The 25,126-nt window shown below is 49.0% G+C and overlaps 1 protein-coding gene across 1 annotated transcript in view; it reads left to right on the top strand.

The window, feature by feature from the left end:
• EPHX2 (epoxide hydrolase 2) overlaps positions 1 to 25,124 on the top strand; it is a 50,732-nt gene extending 25,608 nt beyond the window's left edge. Inside the window, exons 11-19 of the mRNA XM_010948549.3 lie at positions 802 to 887; positions 1,896 to 2,007; positions 14,653 to 14,724; positions 16,584 to 16,617; positions 18,412 to 18,514; positions 20,287 to 20,356; positions 23,256 to 23,336; positions 24,444 to 24,502; positions 24,648 to 25,124. Coding sequence (XP_010946851.2) covers positions 802 to 887; positions 1,896 to 2,007; positions 14,653 to 14,724; positions 16,584 to 16,617; positions 18,412 to 18,514; positions 20,287 to 20,356; positions 23,256 to 23,336; positions 24,444 to 24,502; positions 24,648 to 24,726 — 696 coding nt within the window. The 3' untranslated portion in view covers positions 24,727 to 25,124. The remainder of the gene's footprint in view (positions 1 to 801; positions 888 to 1,895; positions 2,008 to 14,652; positions 14,725 to 16,583; positions 16,618 to 18,411; positions 18,515 to 20,286; positions 20,357 to 23,255; positions 23,337 to 24,443; positions 24,503 to 24,647) is intronic.
• The last annotated feature ends 2 nt before the right edge of the window (positions 25,125 to 25,126 follow it).

Below are 25,126 nucleotides of genomic sequence, written 5' to 3'. Positions count from 1 at the left end.
AGGAGACAGGATGAGGGCAGAGAGCTGAGTCAAGGGCCCACTTGTCCAGATGGTAGTGGGGCCGGGGAAGATCTGAAGGCCCTAATGTGGTCAGCTCGGGGGACAGATGAGAGAGCCTGATGTCAGGTTGGGAGACCTGGGTCTGATTGGTGGCTCCACCCTTCACCATCTGTGCAGACTTGGGCAAGTCACCTAACTGCCATGAGCCTGTCTTCCTGCTTGTAAAATGTATATTAGAAAGTTACTGGAAGATTCCAGATAACGGATGTAAGCACGACGCACGGGGCCTGGGACACAGTCGTTCCTTCCTGGAAGGGAGCAATTGCCATTCATGGTTATAGCAGCAGAGGAAAGGAAGGCATGGATGGCAATAGGGAGATAAAAGGTGCTTCTGAGGCTTTGAGGGAGAGAAGGTCCCAAAGGGATGGGAATAGAATAATATCACTCAATGAAAGATGAACATGGGAGAGGAGGTACGCCATAGTAACTGTAAGACAAAAGGGAGAAAGAGAGGTGAAACCAGTTTTGATTTGAGGGAAGGTAGTGAGGGAGAGGGAATTCGTGGGCAGCGGCCTCGGTCTTCTAAGAAAATTTAAAAGGCCAGTCATTTGTGTGGAGGGTCTGGGGGGCTCGTGTGTGGGAAGGGGGGCTTCAAGATGGCAGCCGTTGGGGGTGGAGGCGTCCCCAGGAAGTGAAGGAAAGAAGGGGCTGATGACTGAGGGTGGGGCCTCAGGCGCTCAGCACCCATCCCCCACCCCCCAGAAACCTGCCCACACCCGGCCCCCGTCTTTGTCCTCCTAGGGCATCTCTCAAGCTGTGTTCATCGGCCACGACTGGGGAGGCGCGCTGGTGTGGAACATGGCCCTCTTCTATCCTGAGAGAGTGAGGTAATGAGGCCCCGGGCATCAATGCTTTGGGAACACTGGATTTGGATTCCCATTAGCATCCTTCCTCAGATCTTGAATTCCAGCATACTTCTCAAAAACAACAGGTTGTCTGGGAGGTCACACCCACACTTCTTCGCTTGTTGACGCATCAGGAGGGAGGGCTTATGAGCTCATGTCTTAGGCGCAAGGCACCTAAGTCACCAGGACGAAGAATTCCTGTGTAGCCAGTGGCAATGAGGCAGGATGAGAGTGGACTTGGAGGGAAGTGGGTGAGGCAGCAGCGGGTGTCAGCTTCATAGAACTGACTACCAGGAGAGACTGCAGCCCTAGATAGAGTCAGCAAACGTGGCTTTCACATTTGCCCTGAACTGCCCAGTGACAGATCATTTCACCCGTTAGGCCTTGGTTTCTTCAACCACAAAGTGGTAATGGTAACTCATGCAGGCTATTTAACCAGCCAAACGCTGGACAGACGTCGGGTTAGAATGGCATTTCACGATCACCATCGCATCACCGGTTATCATTCTCAGAATGGCCCCAGTGGGAGCTTTCAGATGATGGGTTTTGAATCTGGGAATCAGGGGGTCTTTGTGGCCACACCTCATCTGAGCTGGCAACTGCAGTTAAACCCACTGTCAGCCTCAGATCTTAGCAAATTAATGAAAACATCATCCCTAGCAGCCATCTCTGTTTCCCTAAGAGAACGATGAGTGTGTTGTTAAAACCAGAGAAAGATTGCTGAGTGCACGTATTCCAGTCAAGGTTGATATACATGTCGTGTGTGTGTGTGTGTGTCTTTGTCTAAGGCAAGTAGATAAGAAATGCTGCAGTTCAGTGGGAAACAAACCACGGTGCTGCAAGCCAGGAAGTGTGATCTCTGATGCATGTGAGATCTTGCATTTCGTGCTTTCCCGCTCTGAGCTTGGGTTTTGACATATAAGGTCCTTTCTGGTCCTTGCAGACTGTCTTCTTATGGGGTCTGTGTCTCAGTGCCTCTTCTTTCTGCAGGGCAGTGGCCAGTTTGAATACCCCCTTCAGGCCAGCAAATCCCAAGCTGTCTGCGATGGAGCTCATCAAAGCCAACCCCGTTTACGATTACCAGCTCTACTTCCAGGAACCGGTAGGTTTGGGGCCCTGCAAGCAACAATCCTGGCAAGATTTCCATTCCGCTTTCCCCTCCCTCTGTCCTTCTCCCTGTTGGTCTAATTTAGCTCTGTGCCCTTGAATATTCTGTGGCATCACTGGGAAATGAGTTCACAGAGGGGCTCAGGTGAAGCTGACCCCAGAGCTCGGCCAGTCCTTCCCAGGTGGTGGTGCATTTCCTTGTGTGTGTTTGGGGTGGTGAGCTGGATGAGAGGATGGGGATGGTACATGGGGCTCTCTTGCTTCTCCAAGGTTGTGATGTGGGAGACTTAGCACTGTCTTGGAGCTGCCTCCTGTTTGTTCTCTAACTGAGAGGCTGGTGAAACCTACCTCTTGTTGGTGACAGCTCCTGGCACCTGCCAGGGACCTGCCACCTCTGCTTACCGAGGAGTGACATTTGTGAGGACAGAGCAGCAGAGCCTAAGAGCCCTGCACCAGCCCCCTCCCTCCAGTGTCCTTTGAGAGATATTGGAGGTTTCTGGGTATCATCCATGTGCCACAAGCCCACGATGCCTTTCAGAAGTGCCCCCTGGAATTGGGTGCTGGGTGATGGGTGTGGCTGCTGCCTGTCACTGGATTCGCTGACAGCAGCATCAAGAGTCGGCATCGCCTGACCCGACTGCCCCCCACCTGGCAGCCGTCTTCATCGATGGGGGGCACCTGCTGTTCCCCCATCTGTTTGGGGGCTCTGAACCCCAATGCCCAGCTATGTCTGGGTAATTCCAAAGAGGATAAAAAATGTTTCCTAACACTCCAAAGAGAGACGAATGGATGGAATTAATTAACAAAGAACTCGGGAGCATCTCTCGTCACACCCTTGCCCGTCTGCTTCTCCTGGGAGGTACCATTTCCAGCGAGGGTCACAACCGTTTCCAGTTTTGATTTGGCGAGTAACTTTTCTCTAAGAACATTTTAAATTAATAAGATGGTGCCTTGAAAGAGGAACTTTGATGGAAGCAATAACCTGACTCATTCAGTTAAGACCCCAGAAGCCTCAGCAGCATCATAAAAAGATGCCTGAGTGTCACACCTCCCCGGAGGCCAGGGCCCCACCGCCACAGCCCGGAGCCTGGGAGCTTGTGAGCTTCCATGGCTTGAACTGCATCACAATGTCTTTAATTAGTTTGAAGTAACGTTGGTCTTGAGAGATAAAGATGGTTTAGACGATGTATGAGTCAGCTAAGGGCTGCCATAACAAAGTGCCACCGATAGGGGGCGCTTAGACAGCAGAAGTTTTATCTCACTGCTCTAGAGGTTGGAAGTCCAAGATCACCGTGTCTGCACAGCTGGTTTCTTCTAACGCCACTCTGCTTGGTTTGTGGACGGCCCCGTTCTCACTATCTTCTGTACGTGTGTCTCTGTCCAGATGTCCTCTTCTTACGAGGACACAATCATACTCGATCAGGCCCACTCTAATGACCTCATTTTACTTTAAAGACCTTGTCTCCGAACAGTCGCATCCTGAGGTACTGGGATGAGAGCTTCATCGGAATTTGGGGGACACACAGTTCAGCCCATAACAGATGGCGACTATGAGGGTGAAGGGTGGGGACTGTGAGACACTGACCTGTTGGGAGTGAGACCTGGGCTTGTGGAACAGGCAGGAGGAGGCCCTTGTGAGAGGCCTGGAAAGCAGCCGAGTTTGTAGTTGATGCTGGAAGTAGTAAAGAATCGTAGTAGGTTCAGCGCCCCATCATAGATGGCTTCCTGAAAATTCTTTCAGCTGGACTAGAGGTCGGAATCCCAGGCTAGGGCGTGATGCACCGCCTGCCACCTTTTCCCAGGAATTTGCATCACCCAAGTGCATCTCACGCTGGAGAAGCATCTGGTGATGGGGAGAGAAACGAGGTGGTGGTGCTCGGTTCTTGAGTGGCAGCTACGTCAGCCTTTAGGAATTGGGAAGGGAACCGCCCCTACGGAAGAGCATGGAGATCCTATTTGGGTCCCTGTCACCTCTTATCTGACCCTTTTTCAGTCTCTGGCTCTGCTCGGCCCCCACCCCCTCCCTCTGCCCAGAAGACCACACCAGGCCCCTCCATCACTTCAGATGCCTCACCTCCACCCTCTTCCCCGGCCCAGCCCCCACGCCCTGGGCATGGGGTTAGGACAGGCTCTTTGCACTCTGGCCCCATGGCTGGGGCCCCCTATGGAGCATCTGGAGGGAGAGAAGGGTTTCATGCCCACTACTTTCTCTTCCACCTCTTTTTCCATTTTCTCTTTCTTATCCTTTTGAATTGGACATTCATGAGAAGGCTCGTATCTACTGTGAAACAGAGATGCCTGTTAAGTGGGTGAGGGCTTGAGCATGACAAGTGTGTGTAAATGTGAGAGATGTTTTGACAAGTGTGTCTCATGAAGAATCAGTTCATCTTGCAAATCCCTGGGCACCGTCTATCATGTGCCAGTGTCAGGGGGCATCGAGAGATGAGTAACAACCTTGAGGGGCTTAAACAAGTCTTGGGGAGACAGGCAGGTAACCAGTCCCTGGGGAAAAAGGCAGCAGAAAGGACTGTAATGGAGGTACAGCTCACTCTCGGAGCCCACAAGAAAACATAGTTTATTTTTAGCAAAGGAGAGGGCATTTGAACTGGACCCAGGGATGCGAGTAGGATTTGGGTGGATGGGTGTGAGACAGAAGGGGCTGCCAGTCTCAGGGGAAAAATGACTCAAAATGCCTTCGAAACTCCTTAATTCAGGGATAAATGTCATGGAGACAGGAGCAAGAGTGCCTAACCAAAGATCCTTAAGCTGAAACTTAGAAGGTCTGGAACATCTGGAAATTGCCCACAGAGTTTAATTCGTGCATGCATTTTCCCAGGAAGAGACCCTCGCTTTCATCAGAACCTTCCCAATTCAGTAAAAGCTAAGAGATGCTGCACTGGATGGCTCTGGAGTTTCAGGTGAGGTACAGGGACGGGCAGCAGCATCAGTGTCTCCTGGGAGTTTGCTACAAGTGCAGACTCACGGGCCCCCTTTGTGATCCGCCCAACAAGCATATGCTTTTTAATGAGGTCCCCCAGGCAACCCCTGTGCACATCACCTCCCAGCTCTGACAGCTGCCTCCTGTGACACTCAGCCAATTTCTGTGATTCTCTAGCCCGATGATCCTCAAACGTCAGCGTGCTCAGAGTCACCTGGAAGGCTAGTTACAACACAGAGCGCTGGACACCAGCCCCGGAGGTCCAGTTCAGTAGGTTTTGTTGGGTCCAAAGGATTCACATTTCTTTGGTGGTGCTGTTGCTACTGGTCCTGGAGCCACACCTTGTGAACCACAACTGTAGCCCCAGGAGGCGGGAAATCCAGCCATTTCCCAGGTAGTGGTGGGCAGACAGCCATCCTTCTTGGTGAACCAGAGACCTCTGCGCAGCTGGCTCCAGTCCAGGGTGGCTGGAATGGATGGCGCAGGGCGCAGACCGTCTTGCTAAGTTTCCCTTTATTCCAGTGATCCTCAGATTTTCTGACCCCAGGCCCCCTCTGCACTCTTCAAAAATGATTAGGGAACCTCAAAGAGCTTTAGTTAATGTAGGTTGTATCTCTTGGCGTTAACCATTCTCGATATTGAAATTTAAAAGTTAATTCACGTAAAAAAGTAATGTGCCCCTGTCGATGTAAATAACATTTTAATTTTTTTAAATCTTTATTTTCCTTAAAGATTTAGTGAGAATTATAGCATTGTTTTACATTTTTCAAACCTCTTTTATGTCTGGCTTAATACAGACAGATGGACCCTCCTATCTGCTTCTGCATTCAGTCTGTTGGGATGGTATGTGATGTGGGAGCCTCTGGAAAACTCCATAGCATGCTTATGAGAACAAAGAGGATAGATAACATGTCAGCATTGTTACGAAAGTGTTTTGTCATGGATCCCGTGAAAGGGCCTCAGGACCCCCCAGCGATCTGCAGACAATACTTTAAGAGTTACTGCTTTTTATTTTTTGAGTTGTTTTAATTATAGGAGGTAGAAAAAGGGAAGTAATAGTTTCACTCTATATTGTTTTGATCAAACTCCATGTAGGGTATTTATCAACAGAAGTCAGCTCATTGAAAACTGTTTTTCTTTATTACTTTCAAAATGATGGTAAAATACATATGATGCAAAACTTACCGTCTTAACCAATTAAGGGTACCGTTCGGTGGCATTAAGTACATTCACATCGCTGTGCAGCCATCCCCGCCCGCCATCCATGCCTAAAACTCTTTTCATCTTGCAGAACTGAAACTCTGTCCCCATCAGACACTAACTCCACATTCTCCTCTCCCCCAGCCCCGGCAGCCACCCTTCTACCTTCTGTCTCTGTGAACTGACTGCTCTAGCGAACTCATATAAGTGGAATCATACAGTCTTTGTCCTTTTGTGTCTGGCTTATTTCACTTAGCAGAATGCCCTCCAGGCTTGTCCACGTTGTAGTCTGTGTCAGAATGCCCTGCCTTTTTAAGGCTGAATCCTATCCCATCGTATGTGTGGACACCACTTTGTGCATCTGTCCATCCCTCGATGGACACTTGGGTTGCAACTACTGCTTTTTTGAGCGCCTGCAAGCCGGATGGTTCTGCTCACAAGAGCACCGTGGCATTCTCTCCCGTCTTTTCAGCTGAACAAGCAGAGCCCCTGGGAGGTTCACTCACTGGCTTGAGACCAGGTACGTGACGGGGTCAGGATGTTGACCTAGTCTTGTTTGATTTCAAAGCCCACATGCCTCCTCTTAAGCCACACATGGAGGGATTTGGACTTTATTTGTGTGACCTCTGCATCCAAGCAGAGAGGGGAGGAGCAAACCAGGATACCCTCAGGGGAATGCTGACAAATTGCAGCCCTGGGACAGCAAAGGTTTTTAGTTTCAAAAGTTGTTAGAATTGTAAAAAAAAAAATAATAATCAGTAGCTTTATTGTTCCATTGTCGGCATTTGGGGATGGTTTTGTTCTTAAGAACAAAGCCTTCTGGCAGGGAAAGGTTATTCAAATTAGTGATCTGGCCACTAAAAGGCCCCGGGAACCAGGTTGGGTGAAGCCAGCAGCTGAGGTTGGTCAGGAAAGGCTCAGAGCTGGGTCTTAAGGAAAACCATTCACTGGGGACCTGCCAGCGTGCCTGCTACCGACTCATGAAGGAAACAGGCTGACCAAGTCCCTTCCTATCTCTGTCCCTCTGTTTTCTCATCTGAAAAAGGATGGTCTAGTTGCAGCTTAGACAAACTCCGGGTTAAGATCCAGCTCCCCAAGCTCTTAGCCAAAGTGTTGTCCCATCCTGTGAATTTGCCAAGTCCGGTGGAAAGGTGTGTTTTTCTTTCCTTCTCAGAGAAAGGATTATAGGCTTTGCATTTGTGTACTTAAGAAAGGGAGGAGGGGGAGGCAGCTCTGAACAGCAAAGATAGAATCAGCTGAGTAAGTTCAGTATGACCTGCTCCATTTCTTAAATCTTAGGATTCTCAACATCCTTACTGAGCCAGGGGACATCTCACAGCCCCTTTGCCCCCCAAATCGGGCCTGTCCAGCGTGTCTTGCTCACCTTGCCCTCTCTCCCACCCACAACCCTGGTTCCTCTTTACGTCTCCTTCACAGTGTGTTTGTATTTTTATTTCTTTGGGGAAGAGCGTATGGTGCACACAGGTGTGTGTGTGGAACCATAGGGGAAGCTATAGACATATTTCAAGCACCAAATCCCACATTTAAGTATTTAACCAGCTGAGAAACTAGGGGACAGAGAGAAAATGTGGGAGAGGAGATTACAGGCAGTGGTTTCGCCTGACGGAAGGGCGCCTCTGACATCTGCAAGTCATTTCTTCTCTTCCTTCACGGTGCTGAGTCTTCCTTAATTCTTGGAACACGGTAGTTCCTTCAGCTGGTGGTTTGTGACATCATTTTTTTTTTAAGGAATTCGTGCTTGCTGCCTTAAAAAAAAAAAAACTGAATTGTGTAAAAAGTCAAATCCCCCTTCATTCCTGTAGAACTATTCTAGCTACTGTGAATGGTTTAGTGAGTATTTCCCAGATATTTTTAAACTGTGCTTTTAAGTGTGTATGTGTACATGAGTGTGTGTACATGTGTGTATATATGTACACACATACATACATATTTTATTTATATATTTTTATATATTTTTTATTTATAATATATATATATATATATAGTATTTAATATAAATGGAACCATGCCACTTTTTCATTTACTAGATCTTGGACAGATCTGCCTGTCGGTACATATAATTTACCTTGTTCTTGTTAATGGCTGCTAGGTGCTTCCTTGTACAGATGAACCAGGATTTACTTACCCAGTCTTCTACTGAGGAACATTATTTTGATTGTTTTTCACAGCTGAATACTACGTTTTAAAAGAAAGTGTCACCGTGTGCTAGCTTATTCACCAGCTCTTTAACCACCATGGTTTTAGCTTGTGTGCCTTCCATGGAAAACTCCTGGCATTTGCTTTTTGTTTTCTCGGATGGGTAGTATGGTGTTAGAGTGAAAAGAACCAAACACTGAGGGCTGTGAAGTCCGGAGTTCTCGTTTCCAGCTTGGCCATTTATAATCCTCCTGGCTTGGACAGAGGTCGCGTCTCTACCTGAGGGTCTGCCTCCGTAAGCCGGCCTTCCAACTCGGTGCTGCTGTGCAGAACCAAAGAGCCCACCCAGGGAACATGGCTTCACGCAGCCTCTCTGGGGCCGACACATCTCCCTCTTGTCTTTCCGGCCAAACTGCAGACGCTGCTAAACAGTTTTCTCTTTGTGCCCAGACTTCAGGTGACTTTACCCACTGGCATCTTCAACTGTAGGGACAACCACCCCAGCCAGGTTTTCTGACCTATTTTAGGAGAACTCTGCCCCCAGAGTTTTAGAGGAATTCAGGTAATTGTTATTGAGGTAGACAGAGCAGGAAGCAGAGCTGCTGGCTGCAACCCTTAGATTAAAGGGATGCTCTGAGCCTTTGCTCGGAGACAGCGTCTTGTGCTGTGAGCTATAGAGGGATGGATGCTGCCTGAGCTCGTGCTTTGCAGGAGCTGTTATTTAATTTAAGTGGCTGTCTCCACTGTCTGAGCAATGAAACAATAGACCCAATTAAGTGCACCTTCTGATGCAGACCTGATCTACCTCTTGGAGAGAACAGCTGTAGGAACCTCCCCCGCAAATGAGGTTGTGGAATTCTCCACCCCCGCCAGCGCTGTGGGTGAGAAGTCTGGCAGAACTGGTCTTCCCCACTGTGCCTTCCCTTTCTGGGGCTCCTCTGCCGTGAGCTGAACAGGTGCCCGGGGAGTCACTGAGGTGGGGGGAGGAGAAGCCAGGGCGCTTTGGTGCTGGGAATCTCCGGATGTCCCACCCGTGTCCGCACACCTGTCACCCGGCTGCCAGGTGGGTGCCCGGCCCCACTGAACCCAGAGGTGATGTGGACCCTTATTCCTTTCCCTCCTCGCCCACCCCTTCCATCAAGAGACTTCTTGAAGTGATGAGTTATTGGCCTAGGGCTGCCGTAACAAATTACGACAAACTCGGTTTAAAACAACAAAGATTTATTCTCACAGTTCTGGAGGCGAAAAGTCTGAAATCAGGGTGTTACCAGGGTTGGTTCCCTCCGGGGGCTCTGAGGGAGCCCCCATTCCATTCCCCTCTCCTAGCTTCTGGTAGTTGCCAGAAATCCTTGGCCCACCTAGATTTGTAGGATCATTGCTCATCTAGAGACCCTAACTCCGTTACATCACAAAGACCCTGTTCCCAAATAAGGGCACATTCACAGCTGCTGTGCATTTGGTCTTGGACATATCTTTTCGGGGTCTTCTGTTCAGCTCACTATGGTGGATTACGATGCTGGAGTATGACTGAAAAACATGCCGTCAAAAACTACATTATTAATTTTTACTGTTAATTTTAATGATCACGTTGGAAAGTGCAACCAGATGTGCTTAGGGACATTTTATCAAGCAGTTGGAAATATTGGAGTTGGAGTCAGGGCAAAGCTATAGAGAGGCTCTGTCTGTAAGCCATGGAAACAAAGGAAAAGAGAAATAGAAGTTTCCTTCTAGCTATGAGCTTCTGTAATTTCAAGCTTAAAGAGGAGGGGGCAGGTTAGTAGGAGAGGCCAAGAGATTCTGATGACTCTCCAAGGTCGGTGTCTTATACCTCACGTCCTTGCTCTAAGTTGACTCTTAGGCAGTCTTTATCCTTCAACAGCCTCAGAGTACCCTGAGACTAAGCTCCAGGATGCCTGGAGTTCCAAACGCTTTGTTCTAGGAGTGTTTCTTAAAACCTAGAGTGGTCTTCAGTAGCTTTTGGGTAACAGTAGAGCAGATTCCTTCATTTGCCATCGTTCCACAGGTTTCCTGCTTCCCTCGACCTCAAGCTGGAGGTGAATTACCTTTGTTGATGAAAAAAATCAGTCGATTTAAGTAAGAAAGAGATGGAAAATTTTATTCGAGCCAAATTGGGGATTATAACCTGGGAAAAGCCTCTCAGAAAGTTCCGAGAACTGTTCTGCCCATTAGAGCTTAAAACACAGTTATATTTTTTGAGACAGAGGGCTGTACATTACAATGACATATTGTTGACAGTTTATACAATCCAGCGCGTAGGGAGTGATGGGCCATCGTGGGCCCTTATAAGATTAAGAAGGAATATTATCTTTGAAGGAGTTGTCCTGTTGATGCTAAGAGAAGGTTGCCCTTTATGGTTGAGCAGGAATTTCTACTCTTGGGGATGTTCGGTCAGTGCATAATGCAGATACACAAAAGCACAGGTTGAGGAGGGGATGGGGAAGAAGCCAAAGGGCAAAGAAAATCATTTTATGTTTACATTTTTCTTGTCCTTCCATAAAATATGAATTTATTTCACACCTTTGGTGAAAATGAGCTTGCAGTGAAGAGCAGACAAAGAAAAGCCACAGTCCGAGTGGTCATCTAGAAGATGCTCCCACCAAAGTCTTTATCTCACGTTCTTCCTTCCTTTTTCCCTCTCTTCTTCCCTTTCTTCTTCCCATCCTTCTAGCCTTTGTTGGGTACCTACTATTATGATGCTACCTCGGTGGGAATAAAAATATGATTAAGATACAGTGTGTGTCCCTAAGAAATTCACAGCCTTGTGAGGGGATCCAATCCAAAAATACACAATTCTGATGCAGCTAGATAACTCTCATGATGGAGATAATAACAGTAACAATAATCACCATTTACCAGCATCTCTTTTCTGTATCAGGCATTGTAGGAAACAGGCATTATCTCCTATAATCCTTACAAAACTCCCATGTTACAGGTGACGAAACTGAGAATCTGCAAGATGAAGTTGTCCAGTTAATAAGTGTTAGTAGTGGGGCCTGAAACCTTGTGTGTTGGATTCCAAAGTTCATCCTTTAATTCCTATGATCAGGAGAACCAAGGGAGGAGCCCCATTCATTTGGACAGACGGGAGGCTTGTCATTGGTCTGTGGGACTTAAAAATAGGGTCTCACCTTTTATAAATTACAGAGAGTCCGACGTGTCACCAGGGCACAGGACCAGAGTTCAGAGGCTCTTATCTTCTCTGCTTTCCAGCCCTCACCTTTGTCCTCATCACCCCTGTTGCTCTGAAATGCTTTCATGTGGGTGGACGGACTTATTTGCCTTTGGGCTCTCTTTGATCTTTTATTGACTCTTGTCAACATTCGTTTGCTCTTTTAAGGACTGTTTGAGGCCGGCAGCCCATTTAGACCTCTGGACTCGGAGAGTCCTCCACACACACAGACACATCCCAAACTCGTGAAAAGCAGCTGCTTCTGGGATGGGGACTGCTCTCAAAAAATAGGACTGGTGACCCAAGGCAACACGCAGGGCTGAGCAGGGCATTGATCGATCGCTTAAAATGGACTGCCTGTCATGGCTGTCTCTTGCCTTGGCATTCATCACATGGCAGAAGGCCATGATTGATTCTCTGTTGTAATTGAATCTTACAGATGTAAGGGGATTGTAATTAACACACTGACATTGCTGTCATCAGAAAATCTCCAGCCGCAGATTCAGCACTGTTTGGTGATAAATACTTCCTTGCCTGCAGCACTGCCGTCCCTCGGATCCAGAGCTCTCGCGCCGGGCAGTGTGCAGAACAAATGAGTGCATCGTAGAGGGACCTCTTAAAGTGGGCAGGGTCTGAGAGCTGCTGGCGTTTAGAATGCCATACGGACGTGGCTTGCAGGACCCTTCTTTCTGGGAACATTACTAGGAGGAGAGGGATGAACATCTCTTCAGCCTCTACTCCATCCAGGACCAATCACAGATGCTCCTGGGAGTACGATGCGTGGATGCTCCTCTGCTCTCAGGGTGGTCCCAGGAGAGCACATTCAAGGCTCTGTGGGATCCAAGGAGAGTAATTTTATCACAACAGGGGAAGGTGGGACTTCATGGAGAAAGCAGTGTTTGGGACAGGTGTTGAAGGCTTCTTGAAGGCCAAACTGAGGGAAATAGGTGTTCTTGGTGATGGTTACAATGTGTTAAACCAGGAGGGTGAGAAGGTAAGACACTCATTCAGAAAGCATCCTGCAACTCAGTTTAGCTGGTGCTTGAGTTCGTTCAGGTGAGCAGCTGGAAAGGAGGAGACAAAAAGTAGGCTCGCACTGTGCTCTAGACGGAATGTTTGTGTCACCCCCTGCCCCGAACCAATTCATATATTGAAATCCTAACCCTGGATGTGATGGCTTTAGGAGTGGACTCTCTGGGAGATGATTAGGGCTTGAGGGTGGAGCCCTCATGGATGGCATTAGTGCCCTTACAGACGAGACCTCGGAGAGCTCCTTCACCTCTTCTGCTGTGAGGACACAGTGAGAAGATGGTCATCTTTGAACTGGGCAACAAACTCTCACCAGACACCAAATCTGCTGGCACCTTAATCTTGGACTTCCCAGTCTCCAGATTGTGAGAAATAAATGTCTGTGTCTGTAAGCCACCCAATCTGTGGTGTTGTGTTAAAGCAGCCCAAATGGACCAAGATACACAGCCATACTCTTACTCAGTGTCTTCCGATGACACTGGTCCCCTCAGGGATTATGTTGGATGGATCTTTATTATTTCTGAGCAGTTGTCCCCGGGGGATCCCTGCCTGGGGGACTTTTAACTGTCTCTCTTCGCACTGTTTCTGAAACAGCTTTCAGGTTCAAGGGCTGTCAGTTTCCAGAAAAGAAAGACTGGATACAAATTTTCCTTTTATGCCCGAAAACACCATGGACCCAGCAGACCCAGACTGTAGATTAGGGTCCACTGATGGGTGTTGAAGCCCCTTGCCACCTGCCCCCTCCACCCCCAGTTCTTAGTGTCTGGAAACACTCCTGGATGGGGGGTTTGGGTAAGAAGGAGGTGGATGGGGAGAGGACAGGTACAGACCCTGAGTTTCCAGTGAGAATCTCTTCCCCAGCCCCCATGACATAACAGTAACTTTACTTCGGGCCACGCAACCCTGGCCTCACCCTCAGGACCAGAGTATGTTGCTCTCTTAGTGATGAAGCCAGTTCAAGTCAGAACTGTCCAGTCGTGCACAAGCCAGAGACCTGGAAAGGGCCAAAGAATCGGGTGTAGATTAAGCAATTAAATGTAGCAACATGAGCTCCTGTGAAGGGGAAAGACCTGAGAGCACAAAGGATGTGTGCCCCAGCTCCTTAACCAAAGAAACCTTACTGCCCTTTCCTCGGGGAGACAATTTAGGCCCAAATCAAAGGAGTTGGTTTTGTTTTATTTTGTTTATTGAAGTATAGTCAGTTTACAATGTTGTGTTAATTTCTGGTATACAGCAGTGTGATTCACTTATATACACACACACAGACGTATATGTATGTGTGTATATATATATACATGTGTGTATATATATCCTTTTCATATTATTTTTCATTAGAGGCTATTGTAATAGGCATTGAATATAGTTCCCTGTGCTATACAGTGGGACCTTGCTGTTTATCTATTTTACATATAGTCGTTAGTATCTGCAGTTCCCGAACTCCTAATTTATCCCTTCCTACCCCCTTTCCCCTCTGGTAACCATAAATTTGTTTTCTATGTCTGTGAGTCTGTTTCTGTTTTATAAATAAGTTTGTCATTTTTTTTTAGATTCCACATATAAGTGATATCACGTGGTATTTTTCTTTCTCTTTCTGGCTTACTTCACTTAGTATGACAATATCCAGGTCCATCCATGTTGCTCCAAATGGCATTAGTTTGTTCTTTTTATGGCTGAGTAGTATTCCATTGAATATTACCACAGCAACATAAGATGCATAAATGGAACTACCTTGGCTTCTAGGAATCCTTGGAACCTTCCTCCACTCCTCCCCTACCCTTCAGCCCCCAAACTCCTCATTCCTCCACCAGCCCTTCCCCTGTTCCCTTAAAAGAATTACTGTAAGTAAACATTCTTATTGTAGGAATTCTGAAAAGCAGAAAAGAAAAGAAAGCCACTTTCATTAACCCACCTCACAGGTGCTGGGAGGGGTGGGGGGACCACTGTCAGCATCTCATATTGTGTTTGAACCTTTAAAAAAAAAGTGTTTCAATATGAAAATTCAAACTCATGCACTTCTAATGAAACTTGGCCTGGATGGGACAGAGGTTGGGGACGTACTGCTTTTGGTCAGATCGGTTTTCAAGATCTCCACCAAGCCCTTCATTTTTCTTCCTTGGTTGTTTTAGGGAGTGGCTGAGGCTGAGCTGGAGCAGAACCTGAATCGGACTTTCAGAAGCTTCTTCAGAACACATGATGAGGTAAGGGGCATGTGGGGAGCGGTGGGGGGACCCCAGATTGCTTCCCTGGGAGGATGTAGGGGGTTGGTTGGTGTCAGGGTCTGGGAATGAGCAACTTGCCTTCTTCCCTTTGACTTCTCTAGTCAGGGCAATTGGGGTCCTCACTCCACCAGTCCCTTCATTAATGGGGAAAGGTCACACCTTCACTGTCACACACCAGTAGGGCTTTGCAACTTAAGGAAAGATCATGGCGGCAGTTTAGAAATTCTACTGTTTTACCATTACCCTTTTCATAGGCATCATTGTCTATCAAAGTCCAGAATTAATTGCTGTCTCAAACCCTTTTCTTAAACAACCACTGCTAGACTGCTTTAACACAGTAACCCACCCTCCTGTCGCACGTGTTGGGAGTCACTGCCACTGGAGTTGCTTTACTTCCCAATTTTTGCCAGGTGCTTTGCTGACCACTTCTGGCATCTCACTCTTTTATACTGAGTTCAGTTTCTTTCTTCCTGAAGTATCTCCTTTGGTAGTACTCTCAACTAGCAGTAAACTCATAAATTTTTGGCCTGAAAATATCTTTATTTTGCTTTCACTCTTGAAGAACAGTTTATCTGAGTATTGCATTCTAGGTTGACAATTGTTTTCTTCTAGAAGCTTCTATCATTGCTTATAAGAAATCAGCCTGAGGGCTAACTTCTTGGGGATTATTTGTCTTTTAGTCGCAGCTGATCAGTAGTTTAACTCATCTCTGAGGTTTTCTTTTTAATTTCAGAGAACAGATTTTTTGTTGTTGTTTAATTTTTTTTTTAGGTTTATTTATTTATATTTTGGAGGAGGTACTGGGGATTGAGCCCAAGACCTTGTGCATGCTAAGCATGTGCTCTACCACTTGAGCTATACCCTCCCCACTGTTGTTTAATTTTTGGAAGTTGTATTTGGTTCTTTTTCAAATCATTCTTACCTCTAAGTCTTGTTCTAAGCTTGTTCAGTTCCTTCTTTTTGTCTTTAACCGTTTTAAGCATACTCATTTTTCATTCTCTCTCTCTCTATCTTCCTCTTCAAGTTCTATTATTTGGTGTTCTTGGAGCGTCTTGTTTTATTGTTTGCTGTGTTTTCTGTCCCTTGTAATGGGGCCTTGTGTTGGGGGGTGGGGGAGGGAATTTTGTAATTTTGGTTTGTGGGCTCATCTTCAGCATCACTTAATCCTTACCAACCTGCTTCAGCTGGGATGGAGGAAATAGCCCTCCTGTGTGGTTTAGCATTTGTTTCTTCTGCCAGGCATCCTGCCAGCATGACCCGCCCAGGCTCACTTTGGCTGTTGCTATTTACTTCACTTACTGGTGGTTTCCAGATCTCACAGATAGTATCAGTTCAAACTCAAACATGTGCAAAGGCAGGCTTGTGGCTATGAATTCCTAAGGAAGCTTTTTTTGTTTTCATTTTTTTGTTTGTTTGTTTGTTTGTTTTTTTGGTACCAAACTGAATGGACCAAATCCTTTGACATCTCTTTGTCATGATAAGTGGGTTTTTCTCTAGTCCACCCTTTAACTGACAGCCCAGATTGACTGAATTCACTGTGAAGGGGCAGAGAGGCTCTCATGTTTAGCTTCCCACCTGCCTTAGACCTAAGGTCTCATCTCTTGTTCCATTGGTTGATACCCCCGCGTCCTTAACATTATCTGCAAGCACCCAGGAGCAGCCTTGGCCTGGAACTTGGTTGTGAGCTGCCTCAGCTTTGATGCTGAGGACCTGCCTCGCCCTTGGGCATTTAGCATGTTTGTATAGTTTGCTGGTACTCATAGGGTTTTTAGATGACCTGTTCTTGCATATTTCCTTTGCTTCATCCATGACATCTTTTCTAACTTTTCTCCCTCCAGACTTTCCTCACCGTGAACAAAGTCCGTGAAGTGGGTAAGAGACATTCTTAGGAGGGAAGGGTGGCAGGAGGGCCACGGCAGGAACCAGCTGAGTGTTAAATGAGTGTTTCTCCATCTGACGGCTGTGGGCAGAAGCAGCTGCCTGCCGCCCCTTAACTATGACTTGCTTAATAAAGGTTCCTGCTGGTGGTTTGCACTCACCCCGACCCTGGGCTGACCACACAGCCCCGGGTTTTTTTCCCCCCACGGAGTTTTGGATTGAAGATCTTAAAAAGTAAGAGTTTAGAGGAATCTCACCCTCTGCTGATTAGAACCGAGGCCCAGGATAGGAACTGACCGCTGCAAAGTCACCTGGTGCAGGCAGAGCAGAAATCAGGCTAGACCCTCAGCCGGGGCTCCTCTGTCATAGTGCCCTTGCCTTCCCTCCATCAGAGTCAGTTTTGTTCTGTGAAGACAGCCCTGTTCTCACTCCTGGCTTGGATATAAGTGAGGAGCCAGGGCCGGGAGGAGACTGGAGCTCCTGAATTGGTCAGTGTTTGGCCCCGACTCTGGCTTCGCCATCACCCCTTGTATTTTTATTAACCATGATCACTGCCACTTGTAGGAGTACCTCCTGTGTACATCAAACACTGGACCAGCCCCCTTTAAATAAATGACTTATAACCCTTGTGACATGGCCCAAACTCCCACAGGTGTCTCTATCCCGCAGGGGAGGAAAATGGGTCTCAGAAGAGCCACAGAATCTGTCCAAAGTGGCCAGGCTGGGGTTAAACTCTGCTGAGCCTAACGGCTTCTCTCGCTGGTCAGGGACAGCTCTCCATTCCCTCCCTCCACTCCTCACTCATTTACATAGTCACTTGTTCATTCCTTCATTCCTCAAACATTCTGAGTGCATGCTTGGTGTGAGGCAGGCGCAGGTACCCATATGTACGAGGCAGAATCCTTGCCCTCAGGGAGCCCCAGTCTCTTAAGGAAGCAGAAAGCAGTAATAAAGGGAGAGCTGGGGGGGGTCCCAGAAGCCTGGGCAGCAGCAGCCAGGACACCTGCCTAGGGGGATGGTGGGCAAGGGAGGAACCCTGATCATATACCCCTTTGATGTATCTCCTGAGCACCTGTACCACCAGCGAGGCTCTGAGAGCTTAGAAATAGTGCATCAGTCCCATTCATGCACCAGCGTTAATACCCATGGGGCTGTTGCCCAGGAAAAGGCACTGGTCCCTGGACTGTCAGTCACCATCACGAGCTGCCCTCCCCACAGGGCCTGGGGGCTTCAGGGACACCATGTAGCCTCTGAAAAGAAGATAGGATTTCATATCAAGGGTCCATGAGCCTGCAGAGAGCAGTAGCGTGCTTTCTTCCTTGTCCTGGATTTTCCTCTAGACTAAGATGAAAATCAGAGCATGGACTTTGAAAACTCCAAGAATCTCAGTGGAGATATTGAAAGAAGAACATAACTGTTAAACTATTTAGAAAAGGTGTCATCTAGGGGAGAGGATGGCTGGAGGCTGACAGGGCCCAGAAATGGAAAAGGGTGTGTCATCCTTGAACTGCGCTGCGTTCGAAGGAGAGGAGGGGTAGGTTTCATCCTAGAAGTTACGGCCTGTGTGTGTGATACCCTCGGGTTCCAGGATGACAGTAAGAGCAAGGACTTGGAGCTCAAGACTGGGTGGGTCATCGTGGGAAAGAGAGCACAAATGAAGGAGCGTGAGGAGAGTTCAGACAGAATGGGAGAGGCAGTTAGGTGCCTGACCTCAAGTGGGAACGCTGGCATTAGAACCCAGACACTTGCTCCTGGGCTATGGGAGAGGAAAGGCGTGGCTTTTTGCAGGAGGACTCTTTGTGAACACCCCAGAGGAGCCCAGCCTCAGCAGGATGGTCACCGAGGGGGACATCCAGTTCTACGTGCAGCAGTTCAAGAAGTCCGGTTTCAGGTAAAGAGAACAGTGCCCCAAACACCAAAGAGAGACTGTTAGCAGAGAGGGTGCTCAGCTGTCATGGTACAGGGTGAGGTCCAGTGCCCCTCCGGCTCAGCCCCCGTGAATTTCTGGCCAGCTCCTGCTTGAATGCCTCCAGTGTCGGGAGGCTCACTATCTGATGATACTCAGCCTGCTGTAGTTTGGAGAGTTCTGTGTGTTATCCCTTATGCGGCCCCCTCGGAGCAGATGTTTTTCACCTTTTTTCAGTCGTGACCTCTGTGAGCATCAGAGGACAGCTCTGAGCTCTTCAGAAAAACACAAAAACCCACAGAAACTCAAAAATTGCATACATGTTGGGGGAGGAGGGCAGGTTAGAGACCTCTCCTATTTATACATATAACAGCTTTCCTGAGCTCTAACTCACAAAGCATAGAATTCACCCACTGAAAGAGTACAATTCAGCAATTTTTCATCTTTCCATGGAGCTCTGCCATCATCGTCACGATCCATTTTAGACTGTTTTCATCACCCAAAAAGCAGCTCTGTTCCCTTTTGCAGTCACCCCCACCCACCTCGGTCCCCTAGTCCTGGGCACTCACCAGTCTGCTCTCCGGCCCCCGGACCTGCCTATTCTGGTCATTTCACACAAATGGAATCTTGCACCATGTGGTCCCTGGTGCCTGGCATCCTTCGTTCAGAATGTTCTCGGGTTTGTCCATGTTGTGGTCTGTGCCAGGACTTCATTCCTTTTTCTCAGGTCTGTTTTCATGCTGTGGTTCTGGGCCCTGCCCTGGAACCACTAAGAATCACTCTAACAGCCCCTTTGCCTCATCGTCCTTCAAATACTTGGATATCACGAATCTTTGAAGCTCACAAGTCCCTCGAGGGCACTCCTGCGTTTCCGTCCTCCTCCTCTCCCTGTGCATCTCTCTTCACACCCCATCCTTCATTTAGACCCAGGGGTGCAGAAGGAGCCCCACAGCCGCCCCAGCTTCATCAGCCCTGCCTGTAAGTTCACAGCGTGGCAGCCTTGGCCGTGAACACTCATGGTGGCCCTTTCGGCCCAGTGTCTTCTGCACCACAATTGCAACTCTTCCTTAAGTTTCTCTCTTTTTTTTTTTTTTTTTAACATAGGTGACAATTTAAGAGTCTCAGACTTGGGAACAGATGTGCTCGGGAAGGGAGTGGAGAAGTAATCAGATCTGGCCCTTCCATGTACAGGAGGGAAAACTAGAAGTCCCAGAAGGGCACGTGGCTCGTTCAAGGCCCTCTTTTTCACTGGGGAAACCTCAAGGGCTGGACGGCCCCAACCCCCACCAAGCCTGAGGATGGGGGGAGTGTTCTAGGTACAGCCTTGGAGCCACCCCGCCTGTCCTGAGGCGGCACCTCTGCATCACCCATTAGGTGGAAGGGACTCCCAGTGTCCCTTTGTCCCTTTTCTGTGGGTTCCCTGGGGCAGGGGAATGGCTGTGGCTGCTCAAGCTCCCCACCCTCCTTCAAGACAGCCTTGGGAGGAAGTGGAGGGTCTGGTCGGGCTGGCGTCTGGGTGTTGCTGGATGCCGGCTACAGAGACTGTCAGCCCTCCGCCCGGCCCTGTGCCTGCTCTGGGCCGTGATGGATAAAGCCCAGCGAGCGCGCGGGGCAACAGGGCATGATCCTGGGCTCTGTTCTCTTCCCGCTGCAGGAGCCTTTGCTCTTCCCGGGAAGACCGGCTCTGTGCAGCTGGTTGCCGGTGGGGTCTGTAGCTCAAGCTTTCCTCTTTTTCTTCCCTGATCTGCCCCTCCCAGGGGTCCTCTAAACTGGTACCGGAACATGGAAAGGAACTGGCAGTGGGGCTGCAAAGCCTTGGGAAGGAAGGTGAGTCTGGTGATCTTCCCTCCCCCATAAACCTTACCCTAGGGGCTTCCGGGGGTCATTTTGGAAGTGCCTCCACTCCGGGGATCCTTTAGGACCTCTTTTGCTGATGCTTCTCTTGCAGTGGCAGAGGGTGGCTTTGGGGACAGAACGAGGGTCTTTTCGGGTGACTACAGCATCGGTCTGGAAGGTCCAGGTCTCCCAGTGATGCCCTGGCTCAGAGCACAGGTGGCCCGGGGTAACTTCTGGAAAGAGCATTAGGTGCTGTCAGAGAGACAGGGCTTTAGTCTCTGGCTGCGTCACCTTGACCAAGTCAGTGTGAGTCTCAGCTCCCTCACTGGTCAAGCAGAGATGGGTTTCCAATTTCTGGGTCTGCAAGGGGAGTAAACAGGGGCCCCCTGTTTTCACTTAAAATATTAAAAACCTAAGGGAAATTGTGTTTTCACGTTCCTCGGCTCACTTGGCAGCCCTGGTCACTTCCTTGATTCAGTCAAATGTATGAACACCGTCTCTGTGCCGGGAACCGTGCCAGACCTTAGGAATACCGGGCAAATGAAACAGGTGAGGGCCTGACCTCATGGGGTTAGGTCTTGAGGAAGCAGAGCATAAAACATAGCGGTTAAGAGCAGGCTGGGCAGCCAGTCAGCCTGGGAGCTAACCTCTGTGTGACTCTGGGGAAGGCACCTAATCACTCTGTTCTCCGTTGCCACTTCTGTGATATGGAAAGGCAAGAATGGCCTACCTCTGGAGCTGCTTAAAGATAAAATGGGTTGACACCAATAAAATGCTTAGCTAGAACACATCCTGACATATAGTAGTGGTTCAATTAATGCTTTTTTGCCTTCTCACCACTCTAATCTGGGATGGATGAAAATGACAAAACCTCAGTTTGATTGGCAAACTCGCTCCAAGCATGAGAGATGAGGTCAGGTCTTTGGGGAAGTGAACCCCGATGGTGGTAAGGATGGGAACGTCTTCTTCTGTGGTTTCCTTCCATCGGCTGAGGTCTGGGAGGGTCCCCAGAGGGCTACCCCCTCTCCCACCTCCTCCCATGCCTCCACCACCACTTTGCATTTTGACTTAGAACATTCTAGAGTCTACACACCCCCACAGCTGTCTCAGGATTTATTTCAACCATAAAATCACTTCTGAACATCCCCTGGTTCTTCACCCCTTGGAGGAGGTGAGCAGTGAGGGTTATATGGCTCTGCAGGGAGGTGAAAAATGGTGCACATTCCTTAACCAGCGACACTGAATGCTGTTGGGCAATTGTAATGGGAGCGTGAGAACAGAGAGTAAAGGGAGGCGCTCTCGACCTTGACCTTTTGGTGTTCCATTTATCAGCAGATAAAAGTGAAGCCTTTTTTGCTGCCTCTAATGTCACACTGATAACGGTGTGGTCAGCCCAGTCACACGCCAGCTGCTCTTGTCAGGCATCCCCTTCATTCAAAGAAAAGGAATGTTAATCTCCATCCAAGGGCATCTTTCCTCCTTTCTGGAGCTGTCTGGTCCCACGAACATCAGTCACACAGAGCGGGCCACACACATGCTCTTACTTACACGCGCACACACACAATCTGTGCTCACTTCACGGCTGAATCTGTCCCCGTGAGAAAACCCAGTCCTTTCTTTTGTGTGCCTCCTTTACTTTCATACAAAACACTGGCCTTCTGACACTCCTTGTCCCAAGTGTGTGTGGGGTTTCCCACACCACCAGGCAATTCTCTGCGACACTAGCTGGGTGCCCTACAGCGTAACTCAGTTCTGACAGTATCTGGTGACAGCGCCAGATCCCACAGGCTAAGGTCTCAGTCCTGCAGGACTGCGCTCCAATTCAGATGCCAGTCCCAAGTCCAGGTTGTTACGTGCACCTCCAACCGATTGGCTATAACTCTGAGGTTCCCAGGACCCCCTCCTTGGGTCCGTTAATTTGCTAGGGCAGCTCACAGAATTCGGAAACACTTATGTTTACCAGCTTATTAAACATGAACCACCAGATGAGGAGACACATCGGGTGAGGTCTGGGAGGGTCCCCGGCACGGGAGCTTCTGTCCCCACGCAGCTGGGGTGTGCTCCCCTCCTGGTGTGGATGAGTTCACCAACTGGAAGCTCTCCGAGCTCCAACCTACTGAAATTGTATGAATTTTTATGGAGACTCGATCAATTATTAACTCCATTTCCAGCCCTTTTCCCCTCTCCTCTTCCAAGGCGGGGGAGGGGTGGCTGAAAATTCCAAGCTTATAACCGTGGCTTGGGCTTTCTGGCCGCCAGCGCCCATCCAGGAGCCCCACGGCATCACCTCGTTAGAACAAAAGATGCTCTTAATGCTCTTACCACTTAGGAGCTTACAAGGGCTTCAGGAACTCTGTGCTGGGAACTGGGGACAGAGACCAAGATAGACATTTTCTAATCTCTCACACCATCATTTTATTTAAAAAGTTTTTTTTAAATCTGTTAGCATTTTTTTCTTTCTTTTTATTGAAGTATAGTTGCTGTACAATATATAAGTCACAGGGGTACAATTTAGTGGTTCACAATTTTTAAAGGTTATGCTCCACTTACGGTTATTATAAAATCTTGGCTATAATCCCCATGTGGTACAATAAGTCCTTGTAGCTTATTTCATACCTGACAGTTTGTACCTCTTAATCTCCCCAGCCCTTTAGATCTTCAGTAATACTGATGCCTCCTCTGTACAAAGCATGATGGAAACAAAGCCAGACCACCGGGGTGCTGTGGGGGTCTTTTGAGGGACAGTTAATAGTGAAGGAAGACACCCGGTGGGCGTGAACATAAAGAATGTCCCCTTGCCCGGGTGAGGGAGGGCCCGGGTGCCGAGGGCTCGAGAAGAGACCGTCTCTTCCCTCTTCCGGCTGCTCCTACTCCCATTATCCTTCCCCAGATCCTGATTCCGGCCCTGATGGTCACCGCGGAGAAGGATTTCGTGCTTGTTCCTGAGCTGTCCAAGCATATGGAGGACTGGGTAAGGGAGTGGTCCTGCCCCGGGGTCATCAGTGCTTCCTGGAAGAGGACACCGGTGCCCGTGAGGATGCAGAGTGGGAGTTTGGGTTGGGCCACTTGCCTGAGATGAGTTGGGTCAGTGCTGTGTACCAGGGAGGTGATACGGTACAGACCCCGCCCCACAGGAGCTCGCCGTCCAGCAGTTAACACCATAGGCAGGAGGGTGGTGCAGACGAGGGCACGGCTGGGAGCGAGGGCGTCACAGAGGTGCTGGCCACTGCCCCTGGCCTGGATAAACTCCCAAGTCGTGCCTGGCAGAGAGAGAGACAGGATGAGGAAAAGCAGGGATGGATGAGAGAGCTCAGAGGACACAGGACGCTGATGCAGCTGGGAGGCTTTGCTGAGCCTGCTGGGCCGGCCTGAGCTGTGTGGACCCATGGGCGTGGGGGCTGTCGAAGGGAAGTGTGACAGGTATCAGACCTGCGGGTTGAAAGCTCATTCGACGGAAAGCATGGAGGTTGGTAGGGATGGAGAGGCCTGCAAGTGGATGCTGGGAGCATCCATCTGCCCTTGACCGTGGCTTTGTAGCCTCATCTGGCGTGGCAGAGAGTGCGTTTCCAGGGATGCTGCCAAGGACAGCTGCAGAGCCAGTCAAAGAAGGACTGTGACCCACTTGGGGGATTTAGGTTCCAAAAGGGAGGCCGGACAGCCTGGCACACGGACCAGGAGGAGGGAGGCAGCCCAGGAAGGGGACGGGCAGTGAATGGGCGGAGTCCTAATGGTTCTGAAGGGAGGCAGTCCGTTGTGATGAGTACGGGTCAGCCCAGATTTGAATCTTAGCTCAGCCCTTCTGTGTGGCCTTGGGCTAGTTACCGAACCTCTCTGAGCCTTCATATTACTCACAGGGTCCTGATCAAGGTGAAATAAGGCAACGCATGTGGGGCGCCCAGCACATAGGAGCTCAGTCGGTGGTCATTCCTTTCCTAAATAATGCAGCATTTCTAGGGGACTGGCCCAGGGGGAGCAGAGAAGAAGGGGCCTGCTCACAGGGGTCTCCGTCACACTAGTAACCTGAAACCAGGCCATTTGTCTTCTGCCATTTACCTTTCTGGGTGGTGTTTTCTTCCAGATCCCCCATCTGAAAAGGGGACACATTAATGATTGTGGACACTGGACACAGATGGAGAAGTAAGGAGATGGGGGGTCCCTGCGGGGGGGACATCAGGAGCCCCCATTCACCTCCAATAAGCCGCTTGCTTGGCCACCTCTGCCTTTGCGTGAGTGAGGTGAGTGGGTCTAGACAGGTGTGAATCGCCTTCTATTCCCTTTCCAGGCCCACCGAGTTAAATCGGATCCTCATTGAGTGGCTGGAGACTGACGCCAGGGACCCACCGGTGGTCTCAAAGCTGTAGGGTGTGGCTTGTGTCAGCCCCCAGCCCCCAGCAGGTGCTCCAGCCGCTTCACCTGCTGGGACGCTGCTCTGGTACCCGGATGAGGCCTTCCCGCATCTCATAACCAGCAGCGTTGTTCTGAAGGAGTTTGCAGCAAAGAGTGATTTTCTTTCAATGAAATGAGTCAAATTTGACATAATTTGAGACACACGGAAAGTCACGTGTGATTAATTTTCTGGGTATGAATGCATTGCTTTATCTCTAAAAGTGATTAGTGATCTGTGGGGGACGGAATGGGATGGCCAGGGGGTGATTTTTCTTTGACTAATCAGTTTATCGATTTGATGATGCAAAATCAGCAATTTGGGAGCATTTCAGCAGACTGGGACTCCTTTATTCAATAAAGTTAACAACTGTGATA

This window comes from Camelus bactrianus, chromosome 31 (assembly GCF_048773025.1).
Source record: "Camelus bactrianus isolate YW-2024 breed Bactrian camel chromosome 31, ASM4877302v1, whole genome shotgun sequence".
In the NCBI taxonomy this organism is placed as follows: domain Eukaryota; kingdom Metazoa; phylum Chordata; class Mammalia; order Artiodactyla; family Camelidae; genus Camelus; species Camelus bactrianus.
Note: the sequence above shows the minus strand (reverse complement) of the source record. Positions and strands in the feature narration are given on the sequence as shown.